General features: G+C 44.5%; 1 protein-coding gene across 8 annotated transcripts in view; it reads left to right on the top strand.

The window, feature by feature from the left end:
• The window catches only part of KNDC1 (kinase non-catalytic C-lobe domain containing 1), a 283,690-nt gene that overhangs the window by 38,713 nt on the left and 219,002 nt on the right, over nt 1-25,975 (top strand). For 5 of the 8 annotated variants that reach the window (XM_029609974.1, XM_029609967.1, XM_029609971.1 and 2 more), the window contains 4 exons: nt 5,745-5,891; nt 13,856-13,973; nt 15,616-16,604; nt 19,515-19,629. In XM_029609974.1, coding sequence (XP_029465834.1) covers nt 5,745-5,891; nt 13,856-13,973; nt 15,616-16,604; nt 19,515-19,629 — 1,369 coding nt within the window. The remainder of the gene's footprint in view (nt 1-5,744; nt 5,892-13,855; nt 13,974-15,615; nt 16,605-19,514; nt 19,630-25,975) is intronic. The other 3 variants (XM_029609968.1, XM_029609972.1, XM_029609973.1) reach the window with 2 other exon arrangements.

Raw genomic sequence — 25,975 nt, 5'->3', positions numbered from 1 at the left:
CGTCCATGGTGCCAGTCTCCCGTGCGGGCACGCTGACAGCTCCGGAGCAGGAAGGAAGGACCTGTTGTTTCCAAGCATAACCTAAACTCTTGCTGCCCAACCTAAAATCCAACGCGCCGGGAAAGCCACTCTTCAGATCGCGACAATCCCATCCTCCAGCCCCCGCTCACCTGCCCTGGCCACATCCATGGGTGCCGGTCTCCGGGGCAGCCCCAGTCCTCTCTCCCATCCTCCCGGGGGCAGCCAGCAGCGAGGGCTAGAGCAGCCCAGGGCGGATCGCGAGGAAGCTTCCAGCAGCCCCCACCGGCAAGGGTGCATGAACACACGCCGTGACCTGAGCGGCCGGCTGGACGTCCGAGGGTCACGGCGTGTGTTCATGCACCCTTGCCGGCGGGGGCTGCTGGAAGCTTCCTCGCGATCCGCCCTGGGCTGCTCTCGCTCTCGCCGCCGGCTGCCCCTGGGAGGATGGGAGAGAGGACTGGGGCTGCCTTGGAGACCGGCACCCATGGACGCGGCCAGGGCAGGTGAGCGGGGGCTGGGGGATGGGATTAGTCGCGATCTGAAGAGTGGCTTTCCCAGTGCGTTGGATTTTAGGTTTTTAGGTTTTCTTTTGCTTAAAGTTGGGATCCACTTCCTGGTACCTGTCATTTCAAATGTCATTTGAAATGACAGGTACCAGCGCACCCAGGATACTGTATAGTAGGGATGTGAATCGTTTTTTGACGATTTCAAAAAATCGTCGATATTTTTTTAAATCGTCAAAAATCATTAGAGTGCGCGATACAATACAAATTCCCCCGATTTATCGTCAAAAATCGTTAAATCGGGCACGGGAATTATTTGGGGGGAGGGCGGGAAAACCGGCACACTAAAACAACCCCTAAACCCACCCCGACCCTTTAAAACCAATCCCTTACCCTCCCCCACCCTCCCGAACCCCCCCCAAAATGTTAAATTACCTGGTGGTCCAGTGGGGGGGGGGGGGGGCCCCGGCGCGATCTCCCGCTCTCGGGCCATCGGCGCCATTTTGGCTGCCACTAATATAAATGGCGCAGATGGCCCGATAAAACAAAAACCCACCCGACCCTTTAAACCGACCCCCCCCCCCCCAAAAAAAAACTTTTAAAATTACCTGGTGGTCCGGGGGGGGGCGGGGATCGATCTCCCGCTCTCAGGCCATCGGCTGCCACTCATAAAGATGGCGCCAGCCATCCAGTGCTCCTACCATGTGACAAGGGCCGGCCAATGGCACGGATACCCTGTCGCATGGTAAGGGCAAAGGGCCATCGGCGCCATTTTTTTTAGCGCAGCTGATGGCCTGGGAATGGGAGATCGCTCCCCGTGGCCCCCCTGGACCACCAGGTATGTGTAAAAAGTTTTGGGGGGGGGTCGGAAGAGTGGGGGAGGCTAAGTGGGTAATTTTAAAGGGTCAGAGTGGGTTTTTTTTTATCGGCGCGGGCCTCACTAAAATAAATTAGTGATGTGAATTGGAATCAGAACCGATCCCAATTCACATCTCTAACGATCAGATTCCCCCCCCCCCCCAGCCGAACCCGATCGTTAAAACGATCGGGCACACGATTCACATCCCTACTGTATAGGCACTGTATAGCGCCTATACAGTAAAATGGATTGAGCTTCATGGACACGCGTTGGACGCAGCTTGCATTTGCAGGCCATTTAAATACAGTATTGAGCGGTATGTGATCCAGACTGTGCATGCGGCAAACGCGGGTGCGCCCGGCACTAACACACCTCTTTCTACCGCACCTTACTTTATCGGCCTTTGTGTTAGCTAAGGTCAGGACTTAATTTGTGGGAATTCTTTTCAGACTTAAAAGGCAGAGTTGCAGGAGTGCTCTGCTCCAGTCCCTCCTCTTCAGGCAGCCTGCTGGGAAGAGGAGGAGGGAGGGAGGGAGGTCAGCTGGAGCAGACCAAGCAGAGAACAGCCATTCAGTTTCCTAATTCATCCCAAAGTCTCCTGTTCTACAGGCAACAGGAAAGAAAGAGGTGTTACTGAAGCAGAAACTCCAGAGCAAAGAAGAGACATAAAAAGGAGTTGAATTTGCATAAGTTTGAAAATTATGAGCAGCACTGGAGATGTGCATTCATTTATCATGAATTAGGCAATTTCAACGACATTGCCTAATTCGTAGTGGTTCGGGGGACCTGAACCACGAAACAGATTTTCCCTGAACTTCGGGGAAAATTCATTTTTCAGGTTAATGCAGTGGGAGGGGCACATTTATTTAAAAAAAAACAAAACAAAACACCCCAACCCTTCAATTTTACTATATTATAAACCCCCACCATCCCGATCCCTCCCCAAGACTTACTAAAAGCCCTGGTGGTCCAGCAGGGTCCCACAAGCGATCTCTCCCTCCATGCCATCGGGCTGTCGGCCTGCTACAAATCAAAATGGCGCCGATGGCCCTTTGCCCTTACGATGTCAGAGGGGCTACCAGTGCCATTGGTCAGCCCCTGTCACATGGTAGGAGCAATGGACGGCCAGCGCCATCTTGTGCTCCTACCATGTAACAGGGGCTGACCAATGGCACCAGTAGCCCCTGTGACATAGTAAGGGCAAAGGCTATCAGAGCCATTTTGAATACTGGCAGCCGACGGCCTGAGTGCAGGAGATCGCTCCAGGACCACTGCTGGACCACCAGGGACTTTTGGCAAGTCTTGGGGGGCTCCAGTTGGGGTGGGTTTTTTTCGGATTCGGGGTTTTTTTATTCATTTTTCCTGTTTTGGGTTCGGGTTCCAGCTTCATTTTTGGTGAAAAACGATCCGTGGGAAAACGAGTCAAAGCGCCCGAACTGAAATCCAAGCCAGAAAAACGAAGCTCATCTCTAAGCAGCAGAAATAGTTACCTAAGCATCAGCCCTGGCCTTGAGGATTGGCACTACAGCTCACAAGTTTCAAAATTATGCTAGTTCAACCCCTTTTAGTATCTATTACACAGGCTTAATTTTTGGTGAAAGCTGGTCATCCCCACTGCTTCTGCCACTTCTGGGTGTGACTTCCTGGGCAGATTGCTGCTTATCCTGCTGATTCTGGTCAACTGGATAGTATATTAGCATTCAAATGCTCATAAATTCTCATAATTACATTTTGAAATTAGTACTGTTGAACACTGAAAAAATGTAATTGTCTGCTCAGAATCTGTGAAATTGAGCTCTGAAGGACCTGTACCTTTCTTGGTTTCCTATTTAGGGAAAATGCCAAGGCAATGTTATGCTCCTGCCCACAAGAAGCGTGTGCAGACTCTTACCTTGTTACAGCCACAGCCAGCCGGGCTGCTTTGTTCTCCCTGAATCAGCTGGGGCCGTTCCCACAGCTCTTGCCATGCGGTCTGCTCCTCGGCTGCTGTCTCTGCCTTTCCCCGACGTGCTGCTGCGATCCCGGGACCTTCAGTGAGCAGGCCGTCTCTCCCAGTGCCTGCTTCAGCCCGGGTCCTTGCCCAGCAGGGAAGCCGTCCCTGCCGGTGCCTGCAGTCTCTCACAGTTCCCTGCAGCCAGCACTTCTCTCTGCCGGTGCCTACAGCTCTCTACTCTCCCTGCAGTCTTACCTCTCCTCCTGGGGCTGTCCTCACGGCATGGAGCTGTTTCTGCAGTCAGCCCTTCCCCCGCAGCCAGCCTTGCCTCTCTCTGCTTCTGTCCATGCAGCTGGGAGCTGCTCCAGTGACCTGCCTTCACCCAGCTCCAGTCCAGGGCTGCTCCGCGGCTTCCTTGGGCCCTCCACGTGGCTGAGGACGCCACCAGCTTCCAGCTCTTCTCTCCAGCCTCCTAGGGCGCGAGCTCGCGCCTCTTTGCTTCTCTTCAAGGGCCAGCCAGGTGTGGCCCCCTGCTGACCCCTCCCTGGGCGTTGTCCACCTCAGCTCTACTAAAGGGCTCAGCTTTCACTGTGTCTTTGCCTTCGCAAGGAGTTAGTCCTCCTGAGATCCTTCGCTCCAGGAAGTCGTCCGTGTTCCAGCACTTCTGCAAGGTCCTGTGTTCCATGTTCTCTGTTGGAGCTCCTCGTCCAGTCCTGATGTCTGCCTGTCGTTCCAGTCCCAAGGTGTGTCTCCTGTTCCAGTCCTGATGTTCTTCTCCTGTTGTTTCCAGCCTGATGATGCAAACCTTGTTCCTGTATTCGCCTGAAAGCTAAGTACCTCGTTCTTGAATCTCCTGTAAGCTAGCACCTTGTTCCTGCTTTGGTTAATGTCCTGGTGCCTCGCGGCAAGCCATGTCGTGGTCCGTGACCAGTCCCACGGGGCGGGGCTGAGTAGGGTGCTTCATGATGCAAGCCATGCACCTCGTTTCTAAGTCCGTGAGAATGCCTTACCTTGTTCCTGAATCTTCTGAAAGCTAGCACTTCGTTCCTGTGTCTTCAAAATGTCCTGGTGCCTCACGGCAAGCCATGTCGTGGTCCGTGACCAGTCCCACGGGGCGGGGCTGAGTAGGGCGCTTCGTGATGCAAGCCATGCACCTCGTTTCTAAGTCCGTGAGAATGCCTTACCTTGTTCCTGAATCTTCTGAAAGCTAGCACTTCGTTCCTGTGTCTTCAAAATGTCCTGGTGCCTCGCGGCAAGCCATGTCGTGGTCCGTGACCAGTCCCACGGGGCGGGGCTGAGTAGGGCGCTTCGTGATGCAAGCCATGCCCCTCGTTTCTAAGTTCGTGAGAATGCCTTACCTTGTTCCTGAATCCTCTGAAAGCCTGGTATCCTGCGGCAACCCCTGTCGTGGTCCGTGACCAGCCCCACAGGAGGGCTGTGTAGGGCGCTTCATGTTGCCGGTCTCGTACCTCGCCCTTGAGTCTCCTGTATACATCATACCTCGTTCCTGTCTCCACGTCTATGCATCCAGCACCTCGTCCTGAGTCCACGTCTGTGTATCCAGCACCTCGTCCTGAGTCCACGTCTTTGCATCCTGCACCTCATTCCTGAGTCCACGTCTACGCCTGAGTCTACGTCGTTCCTGAGTCTCGTCTGAATCCATGTTCCAGTCTTCACTGTCCTGGCCTCCATCTGGCCTGCCGCTTCGTGCCATACCCTGCGGCAGGTCCGAAAGGGCTGGGAACGGTCGGAGGACTGTTCACAAGACCAACCTTGCGTTGTTGGGTCTTCCGAAGCGTGCAGGTCCAGAGGAGGGCCTGTCAGCCAGTCTTCACTCCAGCCCTGCTCCCGTCCAGCCCATGCTCGGGCATGCCACGCCTCCCGCGGCACCTCTCCAGACCCCTCTGGCGTCGAGCCGCGGCCCAAGGGCACACACATCTCCCAGGAGTGGGATCGCTCTCCTAGCGCTCCACAACAGGCAAAGAGAAAATTATACTTGAATTGATGGAAAGAAATACTTGAAATATTATTACATAGTGGAAGAGAATTTCTAGAGGCAAGAGCAATGCCAGGAAGTCTCAATGAACTAATATTTGCATAAGGTTTGACTGTCATATTCTGCAAATTGCAAATTGCACACTGTTGTTTACAGTTCTTTATGGCAGATATGCAAGGAGGCAAATGTCACAGTAATCTTTTGAGAAATGTGATTGCCCTTTAAAAGGGACAGTTGTATATCTCAATATTTGCTTGGTATAACTATTAGATCACTTTCTAACATTGTTATAAATCATACTGTATTTTCCCTTGTATTAACTCATATAAAACAAATATAAGTAATACTTAAAGAGCTTGTCATATTTGTTCAGCTTTCTATATTCCTGTATAGTACTGAGTAAATTCCTAATAATTCAATATTCATATACAGGCTCATGTCTATTCATTGGGTGCAACACTGAAAGCAGCAATTGATTTTGTGATAGAGCCTGAGGTGGAGCCAGAATTCTGCCAAGACCTGAAGACTTTGTTGGAACAAATGCAGCAGGAGAACCCTGCAGATAGACCTGACATTGAGGTAACTCATATTGGGGTTAATTTTCAAAAGAATTTGAGTTCAATCAACCTATATGTGTGTAAGTAAGTAGCAATTATCCTGCATATTTGCTATTTTGGAAACATTGGGAGTACATGTGTACTTGCAGTGACATGTAAATATCAGGGAAAAAATAGGCAGTTTAAGAGCATTCTGCAGCAGTATTCGGAAGTAGACACAAGTTGCTATTTTGTAAGCAGTATTTGTGCATATATTGCCAAACTTGTCTGTATACTTTTATACCTGCTAATTAAGTGGCAGAAATGAAATTGGACTTGTCTTTTTATATTCACTTAATGGGTGAGAGGTCAGGATTGAGTGGTAGGGAGTCAAAATTTAACTGGTGTAGATATGGGTGAACTGGTAGAGGTGTCAATGCATTGGTAATTCCAGATACATGAACAAGTAAGTATTTTCATAAGTGGAGTATACACATACTTTAAGAAATACCTGCTCTGTGTTTAACTCTGGGTTATTATGTCTGTACTGTTATAATTATTATGCTTGCAAAATAGTGTGTCATTTTATAAAATGGATAGCGAAAGTATGTGTTTTCCTGCATTACAAAAATATGTGCTTATTAAAATGTTATCATGTACTTTCAGGGCAGAAATGGGTGATATTTTATAAACTGCAGCTCCCACCACACAGGTTATAAAATACTAGCATAAATCTCTGTTTACATCATGTGATGAGTTACACAGATTATTGAAAATGTGGCTCATTATGTTTTACATAGGGTGTTTCTAAACCAAAATAAGAAAATGTAATACTTAAATTCTCAGAGAAATATATTCTATTACGATTTTCAAGCTTTTGAATAATAAATTCATTTAGGGAGCGATTTTTAAACTGCCTGATTACCCATGGACCTGCAAGTTCATTTGCAAAGGGAACCATCCCTCAGAGTAAAGTAGATATAAAGTTGTCATGGAAATGAAAATGAAGCCCTCATATATACTTTCCCATCCCTTCCCTAACCCCGAGGCCTGCATCCTTCGCCCATGGATAAAGGTATATGTAATATGAAAATACTTGCATAATTTCAGCTGCAGATGGGAGGGAAGTTTTCAACTGGGGGGATTTACACAGGTTAACTGCTTAGTTACTTGGGCAAATTCCTTTGAAAATTGTCCTTTGTGCTAGTTTTCAAACTTGTGTAAGTTACACTAAAGGTTTCATTTTCAGCAGTTGCCATAGAGCAGTAGTAAAGTTAGCCAGCTAAACTTAGCTGGCTAGCTTTTGCAGGATATTCAGTGCCGCATCTGTACCGTTGAATATACTTGACTATCTTAGCCAGCTAACAAGATCATTTATCAAATTGCATTAGGGCCTTATTGCCCATGATGATGATGTAATGCATGCAATGCACGCGATAAATACCACATCGCAAAATACGCATGCAAATTAAAACTTTGTATTCGAGTGGGAGGAGTTTTGGTAGAGTAAATGGAAATGAGGGTCTGCTAGCATGGCATGCGATAGAGTAATACACACCTTTGCGGGATTTAATACCATAAATAACTGCACCTTCTTATTTTTTTGCGGTACAGTGAAAAAACTATTTATCGCAGCCGATATCATGGATCACAGGTATTATCACAGCGAGTATCGCGCGTGATAAAAAGAGGAATGATAATGGACACACCTACCAGGCTTTCCTGCCCCAATAAAAACACCTGTTCTTACCTGGTCTAGCTTCCTAAAGCCATAGGGGCAGATTTTCAAAGGCTACACGCGTAACTTGGGAAAATCTGCCCTTGCGCGCGCCGAGTCTATTTTGCATAGGCTCAGCGGCACACGCAAGCCCCGTGATGCGCGTATGTCCCGGGGCTTGCAAAAATGGGTGGCTCGGGGGCGTGGCGATGGTTCGGGGGCGCAAGGCAACAGAATTCAAGTGAAGGCTCCAGACAGTCCATGTAGAAAGAGTGCACTCAAGGGGACAGCCTAAGGGGCAAGGCAGCAGAGTTCAGCAAGAACTTAAGACATGGCTATTTAAGCAAGCCTTCCCAGATCCATATTGAAAGTCAGTAACATCTTATAAAACACTACACAATATTATGTAAATTATTAATGTAAATAATTCATATTTACTACTCAACTATCTTAATCTAATTCTCTCCCCAGTTTTATGACCCTGTTGTAATGTAACTTTTATATTTATTTTATATTTCTTTGCACTTGTTTATGTTCTGTTTTTTGTGCACACCCTCTTGTTATTTGTAAACCGGCATGATGGGGTTCCTAATCTCGAATGCCGGTATAGAAAAATCTATAAATAAATAAATAAATAAATAAGAAGGCATCAGGACCAGGACCAAAGAGCACAGCATGGAGGCAGGAGGCCCAGGAGGAGACCCAACAGCATGGAGGCAGCAGCAGGAGCTGAGATGAAATGAGACACCAGCAGCATGAGGCATCACAGCAGCAGGAGATGAGATGAGATGAGACATCAGCAAACAGAGCAGGAGATGAGACAAGATAAGAGGCAGCAACTGGACCATGACTGGAGGCCACTTCAAGCAGTATGGAATACAGGCAGAGCATCGAGGAAGGCTTTAGAGTTAGGCTGCTGGACTACAATGCCTGAGAGTAGATCATCCCTTCTGTGTACTGTCACAGCAACTCTGTAGTGAGGACAGACCCAGCAGGCTTCTTCCATCTAGACAGCATAGCAACTCTGTAATGAGGATGGGCCCAGCAGACTTTTTCCATCTAGACAGCACACCAACTCTGTAGAGGGGCCTGCCCATGATTGTTGGTACAACTCGTCTTATTTGGCATTCGATGGCACCACCTTTAGTCTTTTATGACTCCTTGCCACACCATGGCTTGCCACTTGTGGGGGGGGGGGGGGCATGAGTTTTGGGGGCTTACCCCTCAGGTGTCTGTCATTCCAAGGACTGCTGTGAGGTGTGAACTCCAGTGATATTGGGAAAGACTCGGATGGCTGCATGGGCATTCTTTGCAGGATCTGTATCAGCACATTTGTCATGCTGTTGACTGCTGCGGCCAGTGTTGTCACATTCTGTATGTTTGCGGCTGTTTGATCTCACAGGATCTGGTTCTGCCTGTGGACAGCCCTCCTGAGGTGCACTAGCTCTGCCCGTATGTGTTGGAGATCCTCCGTTGGTGGCGGGGATGCATTTTAATTGCTGTATGTAACATTTTTGTGTATGTATTAATTGTGTATGTTTTATTTTTTGTAAACCACCTAGACGGATAGACCCCTACCCCATTATGCAGTATATAAAAACTTTTAAATAAAATAAATAAATAAAGTAAAAGTGGCACTCAGCCATGCTGATTACAGATGGGGCATTTGGAGCTCCCAGCGGCCATAAAAGCAGGCAGATGGGGGGCCGTGGGAGCTTAGGGATATCCTGACAGCCAGAAAAAAGGCTTGAGTGCTGTGGCATATTTTTCTAAAATAAATGTTTGCTGCTTCAGTGCAGCTGAGAAGGCAGCAGCAGGACTGGGAAATCTGCCACTGCGAAATTAAAGGGGAGCACATCATTGGGGCTCTAAGCAAAGTGTTTGTGAGAGACAGAGACTGGACAGGGAGGTGACTGTGGTGTGTGTGAGAGACAGAGACTGGGCAGGGAGGTGACTGGGGTGTGTGTGAGAGACAGAGACTGGGCAGGGAGGTGACTGGGGTGTGTGTGTGAGACAGAGTCTTGACAGTAGAGGAGTGAATCGTGTGATCGATCGTCTTAACGATCGATTTTGGCTGGGGGGGAGGGAAATCTTATCGTCGTGTTTTTTTTTTTTTTTAAATCGTTAATCGTAAATTGGGGGAGGGTCGGAAAACCGGCACACCAAAAAAACCCTAAAACCCACCCCGAACCTTTAAAACAAATCCCCCACCCTCCCAAACCCCCCCAAAATGTTTTAAATTACCTGGGGTCCAGTGGGGGGGGTCCCGACGCGATCTCACTCTCTCTCTGGCCACGGCTGCGTTGAGAAATGGTACCGGTGGCCCTTTGCCCTTATCATGTGACAGGGCAAAGGTAGCGCCGGCGCCATTTTGGTTCCTGGCTCCCGATGTCACGCGTGCAGGAGATCACCCCCGGACCCCCAGGGACTTTTGGCCAGCTTGGGGGGGGGGCCTCCTGACCCCCACAAGACTTGCCAAAAGTCCAGTGGGGGTCCGGGAGCGACCTCCTGCACGCGGGCCGTATTGCCAATCTTCAAAATGGCGCCGGCGCTACCTTTGCCCTCACTATGTCATACTGGCGTTTGTATTGTATCGTGCACTCTTAACGATTTTGGACGATTTTAAAATTATCTGACGATAATTTTAATTGTTCAAAAACGATTCACATCCCTACTGGACAGGGAGGTGACTGGTGTCTGTGTGTGAGACAGAGATGGGGCAGGGAAGTGACTGGGGTGTGTGTGAGAGACAGAGACTGGTCGTAGGGTTTAATTGGTGTGTGTGTGTGTGTGTGTGTGTGTGTGTGTGACTTGTGGGCCCTAAAGAAGAGGACTGTGAGGACAGAGCTTCAGCAGCCGCTGCTGCTCCTGGTATGTGCTTTCAAGGGAAAGGAGTAGGAGAGTTGCTGGAGAGGGTAAGTAAAGGTGGCATTTTAAGTTTATTTTTCTTGATTGACTGCCATTTTAATTATTGAGTATTATGTGATGTGTCTGCTTTCTTGAAATATTTTATTGATATTTGGACAATTTTTAATACTTTTATGAGTTTTAATTGTTTGACCTTATTCTGTTCATCAGCTGTTTTGAAACATTTATTAATATAGTTTTACAGTTATTTTTGTGTGGGGATCTATAGCAGCTTGGCTTGTTCTCTTTTCCTAATAGGAGGTGTATTAGTGTTTAGGACCTGATTTAATATTTGTAGTGTTGCCTTTTCATAGATAGGTTGTTATGTGTTCCATAATGCCGGTGTAACTTTGTGCAGATTAGTTTCTGTGCATTATTGCAGATCCTGGGACTGTGTTAGGTGCTATATTTCTCTTTCCATTTCTCCAGGTTTGCACTGCATGCAGAGTGGCCTTTTTTGGTTTTCCATTCCAGTTTGTCTCCATATTTATTAATGTGTGGTCTTTCTGTGTACTTGGTGAAAGTAGGTTCTGTGTGTGCCCGAGGTGAGGTATTTTACTAGCATGTAATGTTTATTTAAGAGCAGACATATATTTTGTACTTGTGCCTGACTCAGGCCGAGTTTCGCCCCACCAGGGGCTGCCTCAGGGGCTAGAATTGACAAATAAATAAACAACATGAACAATACCGGACATACAAAAATCAAATTAAAATATAGTTTTAAAACATAACCAATATATAAAAAAGGTAACACATGAATACATTGAAACAATTAAAATCACAGACAACACTTGGTAAAAAAAGACATAATGAATATGGTTTCATCATTTTACCTGTATGTAGGTGATCACTAAATGAGCCAGAAAATTTGTTTAACTTAAGTGCGCCAAAATTCACACACTCTTTTGGTCTGCAAAAAATTAAAAAATTACAAAGAACAGAAATCTGATACAACTTTCACTCAAAACATCCAAAAATCAAAAATGAAAATGAAAACAGGCGGTGGTAATGTGGGACAAACACAGTTGCATGATCTCACACTATGGCATCTATGTAAGACTCAAAATTATAAAAACTTACTTCATGGACACTTAAATACAACTTCTAAGTAATTAAAAATTGTTTTTGATATAGTCATTAGGGCTAACTGTAAAATAAAGCAGCAATTAATTATCTTCATGTCTCTGTTACAAAAATGTGCCTTCCAAATCGGTAATGTAAACAGAACGGAGAAAACGTATAATGACTCGAAAATTAGAGCGATAAGAACATGGTCACGGCTGGACTCTCAAAAGGAAACATTCAGAATGTGCTGTATACAAGCTATCTATCTATAAAAATAATGCACAACTCGCTACTAGACTGGTGTGCTTACATAAAACCATCTGGCAGACTGATGTCTCTGCAGGAGTATGTGTATACTAGGGATGTGAATCGTTTTAGGACGATTAAAATTATCGTCCGATAATTTTAATATCGTCTTAAACCGTTATGGAACACAATACAATAGAGATTCTAACGATTTATCGTTATAAATCGTTAGAATCGTGAGCCGGCACACTAAAACCCCCTAAAACCCACCCCCGACCCTTTAAATTAAATCCCCCACCCTCCCGAACCCCCCCCCAATGACTTAAATAACCTGCGGGTCCAGCGGCGGTCCGGAACGGCAGCGGTCCGGAACGGGCTCCTGCTACTGAATCTTGTTGTCTTCAGCCGGCGCCATTTTCCAAAATGACGCCGAAAAATGGCGGCGGCCATAGACGAACACGATTGGACGGCAGGAGGTCCTTCCGGACCCCCGCTGGACTTTTGGCAAGTCTTGTGGGGGTCAGGAGGCCCCCCCCAAGCTGGCCAAAAGTTCCTGGAGGTCCAGCGGGGGTCAGGGAGCGATTTCCCGCCGCGAATCGTTTTCGTACGGAAAATGGCGCCGGCAGGAGATCGACTGCAGGAGGTCGTTCAGCGAGGGTTCCGGCGCCTCACTGAACGACCTCCTGCAGTCGATCTCCTGCCAGCGCCATTTTCCGTACGAAAACGATTCGCGGCGGGAAATCGCTCCCTGACCCCCGCTGGACCTCCAGGAACTTTTGGCCAGCTTGGAGGGGGGGCCTCCTGACCCCCACAAGACTTGCCAAAAGTCCAGCGGGGGTCCGGAAGGACCTCCTGCCGTCCAATCGTGTTCGTCTATGGCCGCCGCCATTTTTCGGCGCCATTTTGGAAAATGGCGCCGGCTGAAGACAACAAGATTCAGTAGCAGGAGCCCGTTCCGGACCACTGCCGTTCCGGACCGCCGCTGGACCCGCAGGTTATTTAAGTCATTTGGGGGGGGGTTCGGGAGGGTGGGGGATTTAATTTAAAGGGTCGGGGGTGGGTTTTAGGGGGTTTTAATGTGCCGGTTTTGCGATTTTACGTTTTTTTGATTTTTCACGATTTTTCACGATATTTTACCCCCCCAAACGGCAACAATACGATTCCCTCCCCCTCCCAGCCGAAATCGATCGTTAAGACGATCGAGGACACGATTCACATCCCTAGTGTATACTATTACATCAGTTTGCTCTGTCTCTGTCTGCTGGCAAAGGTGCATAACCCACTGGTCCTGAATCCATCTATCTACCTTAAGGAAAACAAAATTATCAGGTAAGCAGTAATTTCTCAGTATGCAAATGTTGGGCTGGTGCGTGCCGAGCGGATTTTAAAAGCCACCCGGATGTGCGCGTATCTTCCGCTGCATGCACAAACATTTTGTGCAGAAAGGGGGCAGGGTATGAGCTTGGTCTGGATGGGGCATGGGCGTTCCTGGATTTTATATTGAAATCAGCACATAATTATGCAGACAAGTGTGTGCCGGGTCCCTTGCCATGAAACTTTACTTCTACTTTGGATGGCATGTAAGTCATAAAACAAAAACAACAAAAAAAATCAGATCAGTGGGATTTTAAAGGTTGGGACTAACAGGGGAGAAAGGAAGCTATTTAACTAATGGGTTTAGGAAGTCCTATCCCTTACATGGACGAACTGGAAAAATTGATAATGGCGTTGACTCGCGTGTTTATTAAAATCCCCCCACCTACACAATAGAAGCAGCATTTGCATGCAGGCCCTTAATTTCCAGTTCTATTTACCAGAAGAATCATATGCAGCAGTACTGAACATAGGAATTCAAGAATGTAAGTGCAACATTTCACATGACCATTCCCCATTCAGCATCCTTTTATGCTTATCAGCCTGTCGCTATGATAAAGTTTAGCCTCGCAAATAAAATGAAAATTTTATACATGTATACTGAAGTCATATGAACCTTTTTAAAAGGAAAACCACTAGAACCTTTTTTTCTTTTCGGTAATATGCTAATTATTTTAACTTTCCATTTGTACATGCAGAGCATCATATCATTATGTGAATTAAAAATGAATTGTTCCACCTCGTGCAGTATTTGTCGGAATCTATCTGCTGTTGGAAGAAGAGTGCTTTCTATTGAATCAGTAAATTCTTTTCAAGGTAAATCTGATATCTTTGTGGGTTTGTAGTTTATATTTGGGAACCGTAAAAAAACATCATTTTAAAATTTACCATGTAATTAATTTAGTTATGCTTGGATTCAGTCTTTTCTTTTGATTCTTTAAGGAAATTGTAGTGTATCTATTATTATTTAAATGAAATGTAAAATTATGTTACAAAAGCAAATTATTTTATACTTTTATGTAAACTACAATAATATTTTAGAAGCTAAGCCAACTATAGGTCAGAAAAAAACAGAACTGACGTTCACTTAGTCTAACATATCATGTAGATCTTTTTTATCTAATAAGTATTTTCCTACAGAAAGCTTTCCATGAATCTGAATTGAACTGTATAAAATCACATATTTCAAAGATGACCAATTCCAGTCCTTAAGAGCCACAAACAGGCCAGGTTTTCAGGATATCCACAATGAATGCTTGAGTAGATTTGTATGCACTGCCTCCATTGTATTCAAATCTATCTCATGCATGCTCTTTGTGGATATCCTGAAAACCTAGCCTGTTTGTGTTTTTAAAGGACTGGAGTTGGCCAACCCTGACATATTTCTTCATTAAAGAAAATACTGTATATGAAAACACTGGACAATCTGTTATTGATGAACTTAACATGTCATTCATAGTTAAATGTAATTTACCCATGAAAAATGCTTTTCCCATTTGCAGTATCCCAATCAAAAGTTTCTAAATTCCCTGTCCAAACATAAAATATGTTTGAATGCATTAGATCATTGAATTATTCAGCTATGAAGGAGAAGTGATTTAGTAGCTAGAACACAGAGCTGGGGTTGATTTCTGCTGTATTATTTTCCTACGGGCCGATACAGCAAAAAATGCAGGAGAGCGGGCGAGTGCCCGCTCTCCTGGCGCGCGCACAGGACACTCTCCTGTGCACGCGATACAGTAAATACATTTATTTAAATTAGGCCCGGCGGTAAAAAGAGGTGCTAGGGACACTAGCGCGTCCCTAACGCCTCTTTTCGAACAGGAGCGGCGGCTTTCAGCGGGTTTGACAGCCGACGCTCAATTTTGCTGGCATCTGTTCTCAAGCCCGCTGATAGCCACAGGTTTGGAAACCGGACGCCTGCAAAATTGAGCGTCCGGTTTTCAACCCGCATAAACTTTCGGGACCTCTGACTTAATATCACCATGATATTAAGTCAGAGGGTGCACAGAAAAGCAGTTTTTACTGCTTTTCTGTGCACTTTCCCGGTGCTCGGAGAAATTAGCGCCTACCTTTGGGTAGGCGCTAATTTCTGAAAGTAAAATGTGCGGCTTGGCTGCACATTTTACTTACTGAATCGCGAGGGAATACCTAATAGGGCGCGCGTTTTGGACGCGCTTTTTGGACACGCTATTACCCCTTACTGAATAAGGGGTAAAGCTAGGGCGTCGAAAACGCGCGTCCAAATGCTGGCTAACAGTGCATTCCGTCGGAGCGCACTGTACTGTATCGGCTTGCTAGTCAGTGGATATACATATCATTGAATTATACACCCATTTCATTAAAAATGAAGGCCGGAATATTCCATTTTAAAAGATATGGCATTAAAAGCATAGGTTTTTGTGAGGAAGATAGTAACTAACTATTATTTATTAGTGTGCATATTTTCTTCATCTAGATGGATATAAAAACACATGGAAAATAAAGCATCAAACAGATACAGAAGTTAAATTACAGAGAAAAGATGTGGCAGAGAGTGTTTTGTCTGCTGCTGAAGATTATGCATCTAAATCTTACCTGAATGGCTGCGTAAACAATATGCCCCTGGATGATGGGGATTGTGAATATGGTTTAAATGAAATAGCAATTAAAATGGATAGAGAAAGAAATCATGAACATTCAAAGTATAGAAATCATTATAAAGAGTTGGAAATGAAATCATTTAGTGAAAAATATGACTCTATTTTGGAGACAGAACAATGTGATGATGACTTTGGCAGGCTTATTCTGAAGAAAAGTCTTATCAGTAAGCCACAGTCATTTCCAAAGGATCCTGTACAATATTCTGAAAAAAGGAACATTTTGACCTCTGAATCAGATAATGGAATGTTTACTAAGAAGAGTTGGTCATCTGCATCAGAGTTACTATCTCTGAACAATATCAAAGATGTTGGTTTCTGCAATATTTGTCTACAGATAAAAAGTCAACCAAAATGTTGCCAAGTCTCTTGCTTGAATTCAGAAGTAACAGATAGTCATGAATGTACACAGCTGTCAAACATCTTCAAAGAAAAATATCCATCTGTTCTGAAAGAGAAAGCAGAGTTTTCTTTGGGCTGTTGTACAAATGAGTTTTGTCTTGTCTCTGCTGAAACTCCTATTGTGGAGGCAGCATGCGAAGTTCCAGGTCATTTAATTGCTGGGAGAGAGGTGTTAGGAAAAGACAGTAGTACCTCAGAGGACCATGCACAAACTTCCATATTGTTAAATGCAAATTTTTTATCTCAAATTAACTGCAAGTCTTTATTGTTAAAAGATGATACTAAAGAAAAGGAATGCAAAGCACACCAAATTAACTCGCTACACAGTTCCATGTTGCATAGAAGTGATGATAAAGAAAATTTTGATGGAGACAGGCAATCAGAAATCATAAATGATGAGCCACAGGTAATAAAAAATGTTATCTTCTCTGCATTCAGTTTTCAAGTTGACACATGCTGAATTGATGGGTTAAGATTTTTGGATTTCTGTAGAATTATGTCCAAAGGCCACTCTTCTCTGCTGAAAAGTACTTGTTTATGCATTTTCATGATGGGGGAAGTACTCATTATGAAAAATCTAATTAAGCTATGCATTGCTGTAAATGATATTTTATTTCATTCAAATTTGACTTCTTTAAGATTTTAAGTATTGCAAATGGGCTAATTATGAATATGTTCATTACAAATTATAAGTATTGTGTTCTCATTTCTTAATAATAAAATATTTATTTATTTATTTAACAGATTTTATATACCGGTATTAGTTAGGACATCATACCGGTTCACAGTTTAACAAAAGAGCTGAAATTACACGATAAAAGGGAGGAAGAACTGGGTAGGGAATAACAAGAGAGCAATATTGAAGGAGAGGATAAAAACAGCAAACAGTAACTCAGTGATAAACTTAACGGAGGAACACAAGGATAGTAGAGTCAAAAACATAAAAGTACCTGGCAGGGCAGGGAGTGAGGATACTATTCTGAGGGGGCACGTTTAAATATCTGAGGGGGCACGTAAAATATATTTTAAAGATGATGAGGTACATGTCAAATGACAATGAAAATGGTATTTACTATGAGGCCAATATTAAGCTACTATCCAGATGAGCAAATTAGCTGGATAATCTTATCTGCCTAATTTGGCCGAGATATTCAGTGGCTCAATCTGTGCTGCCAAATATACTTGACTATCTTATAGTTTGCTGGATAAGTTTATCTGGCTAACTATGGGACAGCCAAATAGTTGTCCTAGAATTACCTAAGCTGGATAAGTAGTTCTGCCATGGAACATCCCCAACCTGCCCCTCAATTAGCCAGATAAACAGTGGGCTAAGTAGCAGCTGATTAGCACTGCCAAATATTCATATAATACCACTTAGCTGGCTAAATCAGACTTTAACAGACTAAGGGGCGGATTTTAAAACCCCTGCGTGCCGGCGCGCCTATTTTGCATAGGCCGCCGGTGCGCGTAAAGCCCCGGGACGCGCGTAAGTCACGGGGCTTTCGAAACGGGGAGGGAGGGGGCGTGTCCGGGGGCGTGCCGCGGCATTTTGGGGGAGGGCCCGGGGGCGTGGCTCCGGTTCGGGGGCGTGGTCGAGGCCCCCAGGACGGAGCGGGGCTGCCGGCGACGCGCGCAAAGTTACGCCTGCTTTCAGCAGGCGTAACTTTGCCAACAAAGGTAAGGGGGGGGGGTTAGATAGGGCCGGGGGGTGGGTTAGGTAGGGGAAGGGAGGGCGAAGAAAAGTTCCCTCCGAGGCCGCTCCGAAATCGGAGCGGCCTCGGAGGGAACAGGCAGCCCGCACTGGGCTCGGCACGCGCAGGTTGCACAAATGTGCACCCCCTTGCGCGCGCCGACCCTGGATTTTATAAGATACGCGCGGCTACGCGCGTATCTTATAAAATCTGGTGTACTTTTGTTCGCACCGGTGGCGCGAACAAAAGTACTGGCGCATGTATTGTTTTAAAATCCGCCCCTAAGTGATGCTTGATGTTGACCTCTATGTTCATTTTACATACTTTATTTTTTATAATGTCTTTTTATTCTCTTTTTCATATATTCTCCCCCCCCCCCCCCCCCCCTCAGATGGTATGCCTAAGCAGCTCAAATATACTTGCCAGCGGGATGGGCTGGTGGAAAGCTTCCTTCGAGACTTAACTTCCATGCCATTCTTACATTTGGCAGGGATCCCCGCAGTAGCTGTGTCCATTTTCACCTCTCTTCTCACAATCAAGCTTGTTAGGGTCTTGGTTCGGTGAACCCCCAGATGTCCCTGCTGTTGAAGAACAGGAGATGAGAACTTAAGTCTCCTACAATGTGGCCTAAACCATTGTTTCCCAACCCTCACCTGGAGGTACACCTAGCCAGCCAGAATTTCAGGATTGCCACAGTGAATATGCATGAGACGGATTTGTATACATTGGAGATCCAGTGTATGCAAATCTGTTTCATGTATATTCATTAAGGATATCATAAAAAGCAGACCACTTAGGTGTGCCTCCAACCGTTATGTATTTTATGATGGGGCAGAAATGTCTCTTGCAGCAGGTGCTGTTTAGGGATACAGCTCCTGATTATGTTACAGAACATTTTCTTTTCTTAATGTATTTTAGCCCACTTCATGTACATTAGTGCACTGTTTATCTAAAAATCTATTAACCAGAAACTCTCATCCATGAAGAATCATGGTCCTTGGATTATGATCTATTATCTGGAAAAATATAGATTGTCCGAAAAATTGGTTGGCTTCATATGTTTTGTTATTTGGAAAAATTTCCATTCTCTCAAATTCTTTTATCAAAAGCTCCCATTATCCAGAATGGCCTCTGTCCTGACCAATCTGAATAAATGGTGTGCTACTGTATATCTTTTTGAAAATGTACTAAAATGTTGCTTTTAATATAATAACCATGAATTTATAATTCTTTAAAGCTTGTATACCTGGAAGTATTATATATGGAGCCTATCCGTACATTAGTGGCAAAAATGTAATTTGCAATAAATAATCTTTAAAATATTCAGTGATAAGTAATTATGATATAGAAATTATTTCATTTTAATATGCAGTACATTTGTAATATAATTTTTTTGCTTTTAAATAGCTAATTGTACCATTTGAAACTATATTATAATGTCTTTCTCCAAATATTCCTTTTTCAAATTAATGGTAGAAACTCAATGATGTGAAATTGTATCCTACTAATTTAAAACATAAGCACTATTGTGAAATAATTGCTGTACTTGCTTCAGGGCAACAACAGGATACAGTTATATTGTACATAGAATGTCTACTTCCTAACTTTCTCTCTTTGATTTTTAGTGGATCTCTTTGAAAGATCTTTTGTCATGGTATGGTAGGCCATTAAAGGAGTATGAACTGTGGGCTTTATGTCACGAATGCTTATGTTCTCTGCAGACATATATAAATTATCCAGGTAATATCATCATGACTTTTATATAAGATTTAATTTCAGTGCTTTAATTTATTTATGGATAATATTTTTAACCCTCCTATCAATTTCTAGATGAAGAATAACCATGCATACAAATATCTTAAAATAAAATGGCATAAAAACATTAACATAAAAACAAATATAAACTTTAAAATATTAACATAACTATTACAAATAATCAGATAAAGTAATAAATACTGCCTTGAACTAATCATTACTGCTTTGAAAAATTAGATAGCTCACTTGCTACACTGAAAAACTAGATTAGCTCACTCATAGAATGCCTCCTTATGCAGTCCTTAGCTTTGATGTCATCAGTACTTAGCTTTGATGTCATTCCAGAGTGCTAGCCCTGCCATTGCAAACATTTGTCCCTTTATCTCACAAAGATGCAACTATTTCACTGATGGCACCTCCAACAAATTTCTTCCCTGCAATCTTAATAAATGTGGGGTTCATACACCTTCAAAGTAATGCTGATATATAGAGACTATACAGGTAACCAATGTAGAGTCTGTAAAATTGCTATTATATGCTGATACATGCTCAGATTATAATGTGTGCCACCGTATTTTGGGCTGTCTGCAATCCTTGTAAAGTGGAAGCAGAGCGATCCAGAAATGCTGACTTGCAGCAATCTAATCTGCCTAATAATGTTGCTTGTATCATGGTATGAAATTCCTCTTAAGATCAAGAATGGCCTTAGTCGCTGCATTATGTGTAGACTATAGAATGTATTTTGAACTACTCTGGTGATATGCAGCCGAAGTAATTAAGCAGTATCAAACATGACTCCTAGATTTCTAACTTGGTTTGCGATTGGGAATGGTTGACCCTCATTCTTGATGCTTTCAGGTACATCCTTTCTATGGAATCCTCAATAGGAAAAAAAAATTGTATATTGTCTCTATACAAGTTGTAATCAAGGTGCAAATCGGCCAGTAAATGGCATGTAGGCCTTAAATATGTGTTAAAGTAATTGACAGTGCATAACTTTATGGCACACCAATAGGTAATGGGAACCACACAAATAACTATTATTGATGGTACCTGTTGGTGAGAATCACTGAGATATGATTCAAACCACCTTGGTACAATATCTCATATCCCTATTTTAGGGCCTGATTCACTAAGCGGTTTACCCATAGACACAGAATGGGAAAAAAAGTCTTAGTGAATCAGGCACTTAGTTAACCTCAGCAATATAATCTCATGATTAATAGTATCAAAGGCAGCGGAGATGTCTAAAAAGATCAAGCAGCCTTCTAATACAGATATTACAGGTTGCATTACAATGGTGCTGTATAATTAAAGGCTTTTATTAGGGGTTGGGTGGAAGGAGGAAGAAAGGGTAATATATTGGTAAAATAAGATGACTGAAACAGACAGCAGGATTGTCTGGTAATAGGTGAAGAAACACTTATGTCTAATAAGTTCTTACCATCTGACCTGTGTCATCAGTATAGCATCCTTCTTCACATTGGGCCAAATTTTAAAAGGGTTACGCCCATAAGGTACGCGTGTAACCCTTTTAAACCCCCCTGCACGTGCCAAGCCTAAGCCCCGGGACGCGTGTCGGGGGGGGGCGTGTCGGGAGTGACGGGGCGTTTTCGGGGCGTGTCCGGGGTGTGTTTCCGGCTCAGGGGCGTTTCGGGGGCGTGGCCGAGTGCCGCGACACAGCGGCCTGTGTCGGGGCCTGCTGCGCCGGCGCACATAAGTTACTACTGCCCGGAGGCAGTAGTAACTTTTAAGATAAAGGTAGGGAGGGGGTTTAGATAGGGTTAGGTAGGGGAAGGGAGGGGAAGGTGCAGGGGGGTGAATGGAAAGTTCCCGCCGAGGCCGCTCTGATTTCGGAGCTCCGATTTCGGAGCAGCCTCGGTGGGAACGGGCAGCGCGCTCAGGGCTCGGCGCCTGCAAGGCGCACAAATGTGCACCCCCTTGCGCGCGCCGACCCCGGATTTTATAAGATACGCGCGGCTACGCGCGTATCTTATAAAATCCCGCGTACTTTTGTTCGCGCGCGCGTAGATTTGTAAAATCTACCCCATTATTTTCATTGAATATTAAAGGAGTAGCATGAATGTGATCCCTTTATATTAAGAAGTTAACTCTTTAGACAGATGAAAATGCTGACAGAAGACTTTTATGTGAATTAAAGAGGAGGCTTGATTATTAGCACTAAGTCAATGGATGGTTAGTTACAAATTGGTACTAAGCTTTATAACCTTGCTATATAAAAGACTTATGCTGGTTGGTCGGTCACACTGTTGTGTAGTGTCTGGCCACCAGGTGGTGCCCTGAACCATAGAAAGTACACTGTGCAAAGGCAATATGCTCTGCATATCCCTGTCTCTCAAGCAACCATACATATACAGTGCTTTAATACATTAAAGAATATTTATCTTTTTCACTTTTTTTTTGTTTTGAAAATGTACATCAGTAGTGAATCAGACAACCCAAGTAACACTGGGTATTTTTTGCTAATATGCTCTGTCTACAGAGCCCTGTCTCTCAGGCTGCCATACAGAGGCACAGGCAGGTGGAACTGTTCCTGATAATTGTGTCGCTGCACATTTAGGGTAAGCACCTTGCTAAACAGAGGGCAATATTCTGGTGCGATAACCTGGCTGCCGTGCAGATCATTAATCAGCAGTCTGTCAAGTGCATGCTGGTTGTATGAGTTGTTGAGGATTTTATGGTCTTGAGGTGTTTGTAGCTAAACTTAGTGGCGCAGGCAAGGCACGTCCCTGGCTGTGCAATAAGATTACTGACTGTTTTGTTGCAAATGGGAAGGCTTCTGGAGACTGGTACTAGATGCCAAGGAGTTGGGGACACCAGTGCTAGCTCACCTCCAGGACCATTGGTGCGAAGACATACTCGACTTGCTGTGCCAATCAATCACATTATTCACCTGGCGAGCCATCTGAGGGGCTTTAACAAGTTTATGGACTTTCTGGATGCTATGGATCAGCTGCAGGATTCTTATTTATTACACAGGATAGTGCAATACATAGTGGGGTAGATTTTAAAAAGCATTTACTCGAGCAAAACTGGTTTTTGCTCGAGTAAATACACTTTACTCAAGTAAGTGGGCTTTTCAAAATTGCTACAATATATGCCATTGAATTGTCCATAGCATTTACTCAAGTAAGTGCACTTTACTCGAGTAAATAGCTTTTGAAAATTGCTACGATAGTATGTCACATTTACATGCGTAACTCCTTTGAAAATGACCCCCAGTGTGAGCTAAGCAGCATAGTATATTCCTGGGCAAGTGCAAGCCAATTTGGCTGGTTATGCTGCCTTTGCCAAGGCTCAAGGTTGGCCCAACCCGGTCAGGAACTTCACGGTGAAACGGGTCTTGGTGGGATGGGCCATGTCAAAGCCCTACATCCCTGATGGATGCAGGCCAGTTCTACATGAACACCTCCTGAAGTTGTAATGGGTCTTGCCTTCAGTAATGTTAGATCACTTTTAGCTGGTACTGTTCTGTGCCATCTTTTCCATTGCATTCTTTGCCTCCCTTAGAGTAAGTGAGTTGGTGGCTGTTGCAAGCTGCAGGCATGGCTGCTGTGGTCTCTGCGCTAATGATGTCTCTGTCTCTGACGGCAAGCTACTGCTGTGTAAAAGGAGATCCAAAACAGACTAGATGTGGAGGGGGGTTCGTCGATTGCCTTGGCTGTGCTCCCTGGATTGCCCACTTGCCCCATGGTGAACATCTCATACTATGTGATGCTCAGGCCTACGGAAAGAGTCCAGGCCTTAATGCATTCCAACTTGCTCCTGCTGAGCGGATTTCAATTCAGTTCTAAAATGTGCTCAGGATGTGGGAGAAACAGTTCGGCATGCACTTCTTCTGAAATGAAACCGCCTCTAGCGTTGCCGCTTCCACTCTCCCTGGTACCGCCATATAGCATATTGGCAGATGATGCTCCCCAGCCTACCTGTTCTACATCCTTCAAGTGAATGGCTCCCTGAGACATTGTACACCCTTGTGAGGCATAGCATTGGAGGCGGCTTGGGGGAGACCATACTATGGCGAATAGAGTTAATATTTTGTGTCGTTTTAGGGTTGCACTGGCAATGATGGATGGTGTGGATCATGGGACACTCATTTATGTTTTGGGCCTAGCACTGCATAAGAAATATTGCCATGGGTACACACTTGGGTCTCGTACCCTGCGATCCGATAGTGGGATGGTTGGGCAGAAGAAGTATGCGTTAAGACCTGCTCACCCCCTTCTTCTGCAACAGCTGGCCAGATCAGCTTCTCCAGAGGTTCTCATCATTCACCTTGGAGGCAATGATCTGGGGGATATTCCTAGATGGCTGCTTCTGGACAACATGAGAAATGACATTGCAGGCATTTCATCCTTTATGCCAGGCACGAGGGTCTCATGGTCTGAAATCATCCAGCATTACTGATTTCTGGACTCATGGCTATGGTGGCATTGGAGCAGAAGCTCAATAAGCAAATTGGCAACTTCACCTAATGTTGCCGGGATCTGCACATCAGGCACAATTGGCTCTGCATCAAATGCACTGATCTCTTTGGCAAGGATGGGGTGCACCTTTCTGACATGGTGCGGGACCTATTCTTGAACACCTTGAGACAGGGCCATTGGATGGGTGTTGTTTGGGGGTTAGACCTTGGGCTGCAGCTATTAGCGGGGAGGTTCCTGTTCTAACCACTAGGCTACTACTCCTTTATATTATATATTATTGGATTCCCAAGAAAATACAAAGTCATACTGTAACTCTTACCAAGCTGACAATGGCTCAACAGGACTTCCTTTAGAGCGTTCACTGGAACCAGCCAAGAGCACATCTCACCCAGAAGATATGACCTATTCACCCTTTCTAAAGGAAATGGAAGATTCCATTCCATTTATACTCCAGTAGTGGGGAGGTTGCTGCTCATCTGCATACTTCTCTCATCTACCTCAGTAGTCAAACTCCAGAAATCACCACAACTCACCCCTCACATAACTGAACTGCTCCCACCCAGTGCTCCCTGGGTAGTCGGCCAGGTACTGGAGAGGTTTCAGCCCATCTGCATTCTTATTTATTTTATTTATTTTGTATTTGTTAATTGCTTATGCTATAGCTATAAGTGATATAAAAAAATACATAACTGGAAAATAAAGAGTAAAACAAACAGAACACAATAATATTAGACAATGTGTAAACAATGGCCAAAAAGAAAAGAAAACCAAGATACCACCAGTGAGTCATTAAGGTATGATATATTCTCGGCCACAGCCTGCTCAAACAGGAGTATCTTTGGTACTAATTTAAATGTTTTTGAACAGTCTATTAGCTGTAATGCCATGGGTAGTGAGTTCCAAAACACAGGATCTCCCACTGAAAATGCACATTCTCTGCTTTCTGCTAGATGAGCCAATTTAGGTAAGGGAAGGCCCAATGTCAATATTTTTCCTACAAGCATCCAGTCTTCCAAAGATGTCCTTTCACTCTTTTCAGCATCATTGAGCTCAGCAGCTGCCCACTTGAGGTTGGCCAAAGGCTCAGCAGCAGATGCAGCCTAAGCCTGGGACCAGTTTTTAATGACCTGCTTTCCTACTCGCTCTGGTGGGAGAAAAGATTTCACTAGGGATCAGTGGGTCTTGAAAATTGTGGATTATGGCTACTGCTTATGCTTCTCTTGCACTTCTTTGACCCAATGAATTTCAGTCTTCAGACACTTCTCAATCTATCTAACTGCAGCTGGAAGTAGAGAACTCCTTCAGCAGAAGGTAGTTGAACCTGTCCCTTCTCAGGAGTGTGGCCAGGGTCAAAGATCCGGGGTATGGGCCCAGGGGTCCTTTCTCTCCCCACCAGGGTTGCCATCTTTTTCATAGATCAGGAAACCCGACCCTCTCATCTTTTGTATAAATTAACATAAATCGGCCATTATTACCCCTGAACTTGACTTCCCTCTCCAGTCCTCTGTCCTTTCGATTGTAGCATGCCTAGAACAATGGCAATGAACAATCCACCAATGGATCAATAGAATCAACAGGGCCATCAATGATGAGTGTTGCACTCATGAATCAACTTGAAACACCTTAAGATTGATGGAGCATAATCTACATGGATGTAATCATTACATTAAAAGTGTGTTTTTGTGTATTATGGATGTATTGCTCATCAGTCATGCATACCATTCTCTTCTTAAGCTGCTTCCAACAGCTGGCTGAGGGACCCAGACAAAACATGGCACAGCATACAGCCACTTACATCCTTTGGGTTACAATATTGTTCATATTTAAAACACTAACTGCCAGCACTCAGAAACAGCCCTACTTATGAAAAGGAAACACTGCAA

This window comes from Rhinatrema bivittatum, chromosome 7 (genome assembly GCF_901001135.1).
Source record: "Rhinatrema bivittatum chromosome 7, aRhiBiv1.1, whole genome shotgun sequence".
Classification (NCBI taxonomy): Eukaryota; Metazoa; Chordata; class Amphibia; order Gymnophiona; family Rhinatrematidae; genus Rhinatrema; species Rhinatrema bivittatum.
The sequence above is the reverse complement of the archived record's forward strand: the minus strand, read 5'-3'. Positions and strand labels throughout refer to the sequence as shown.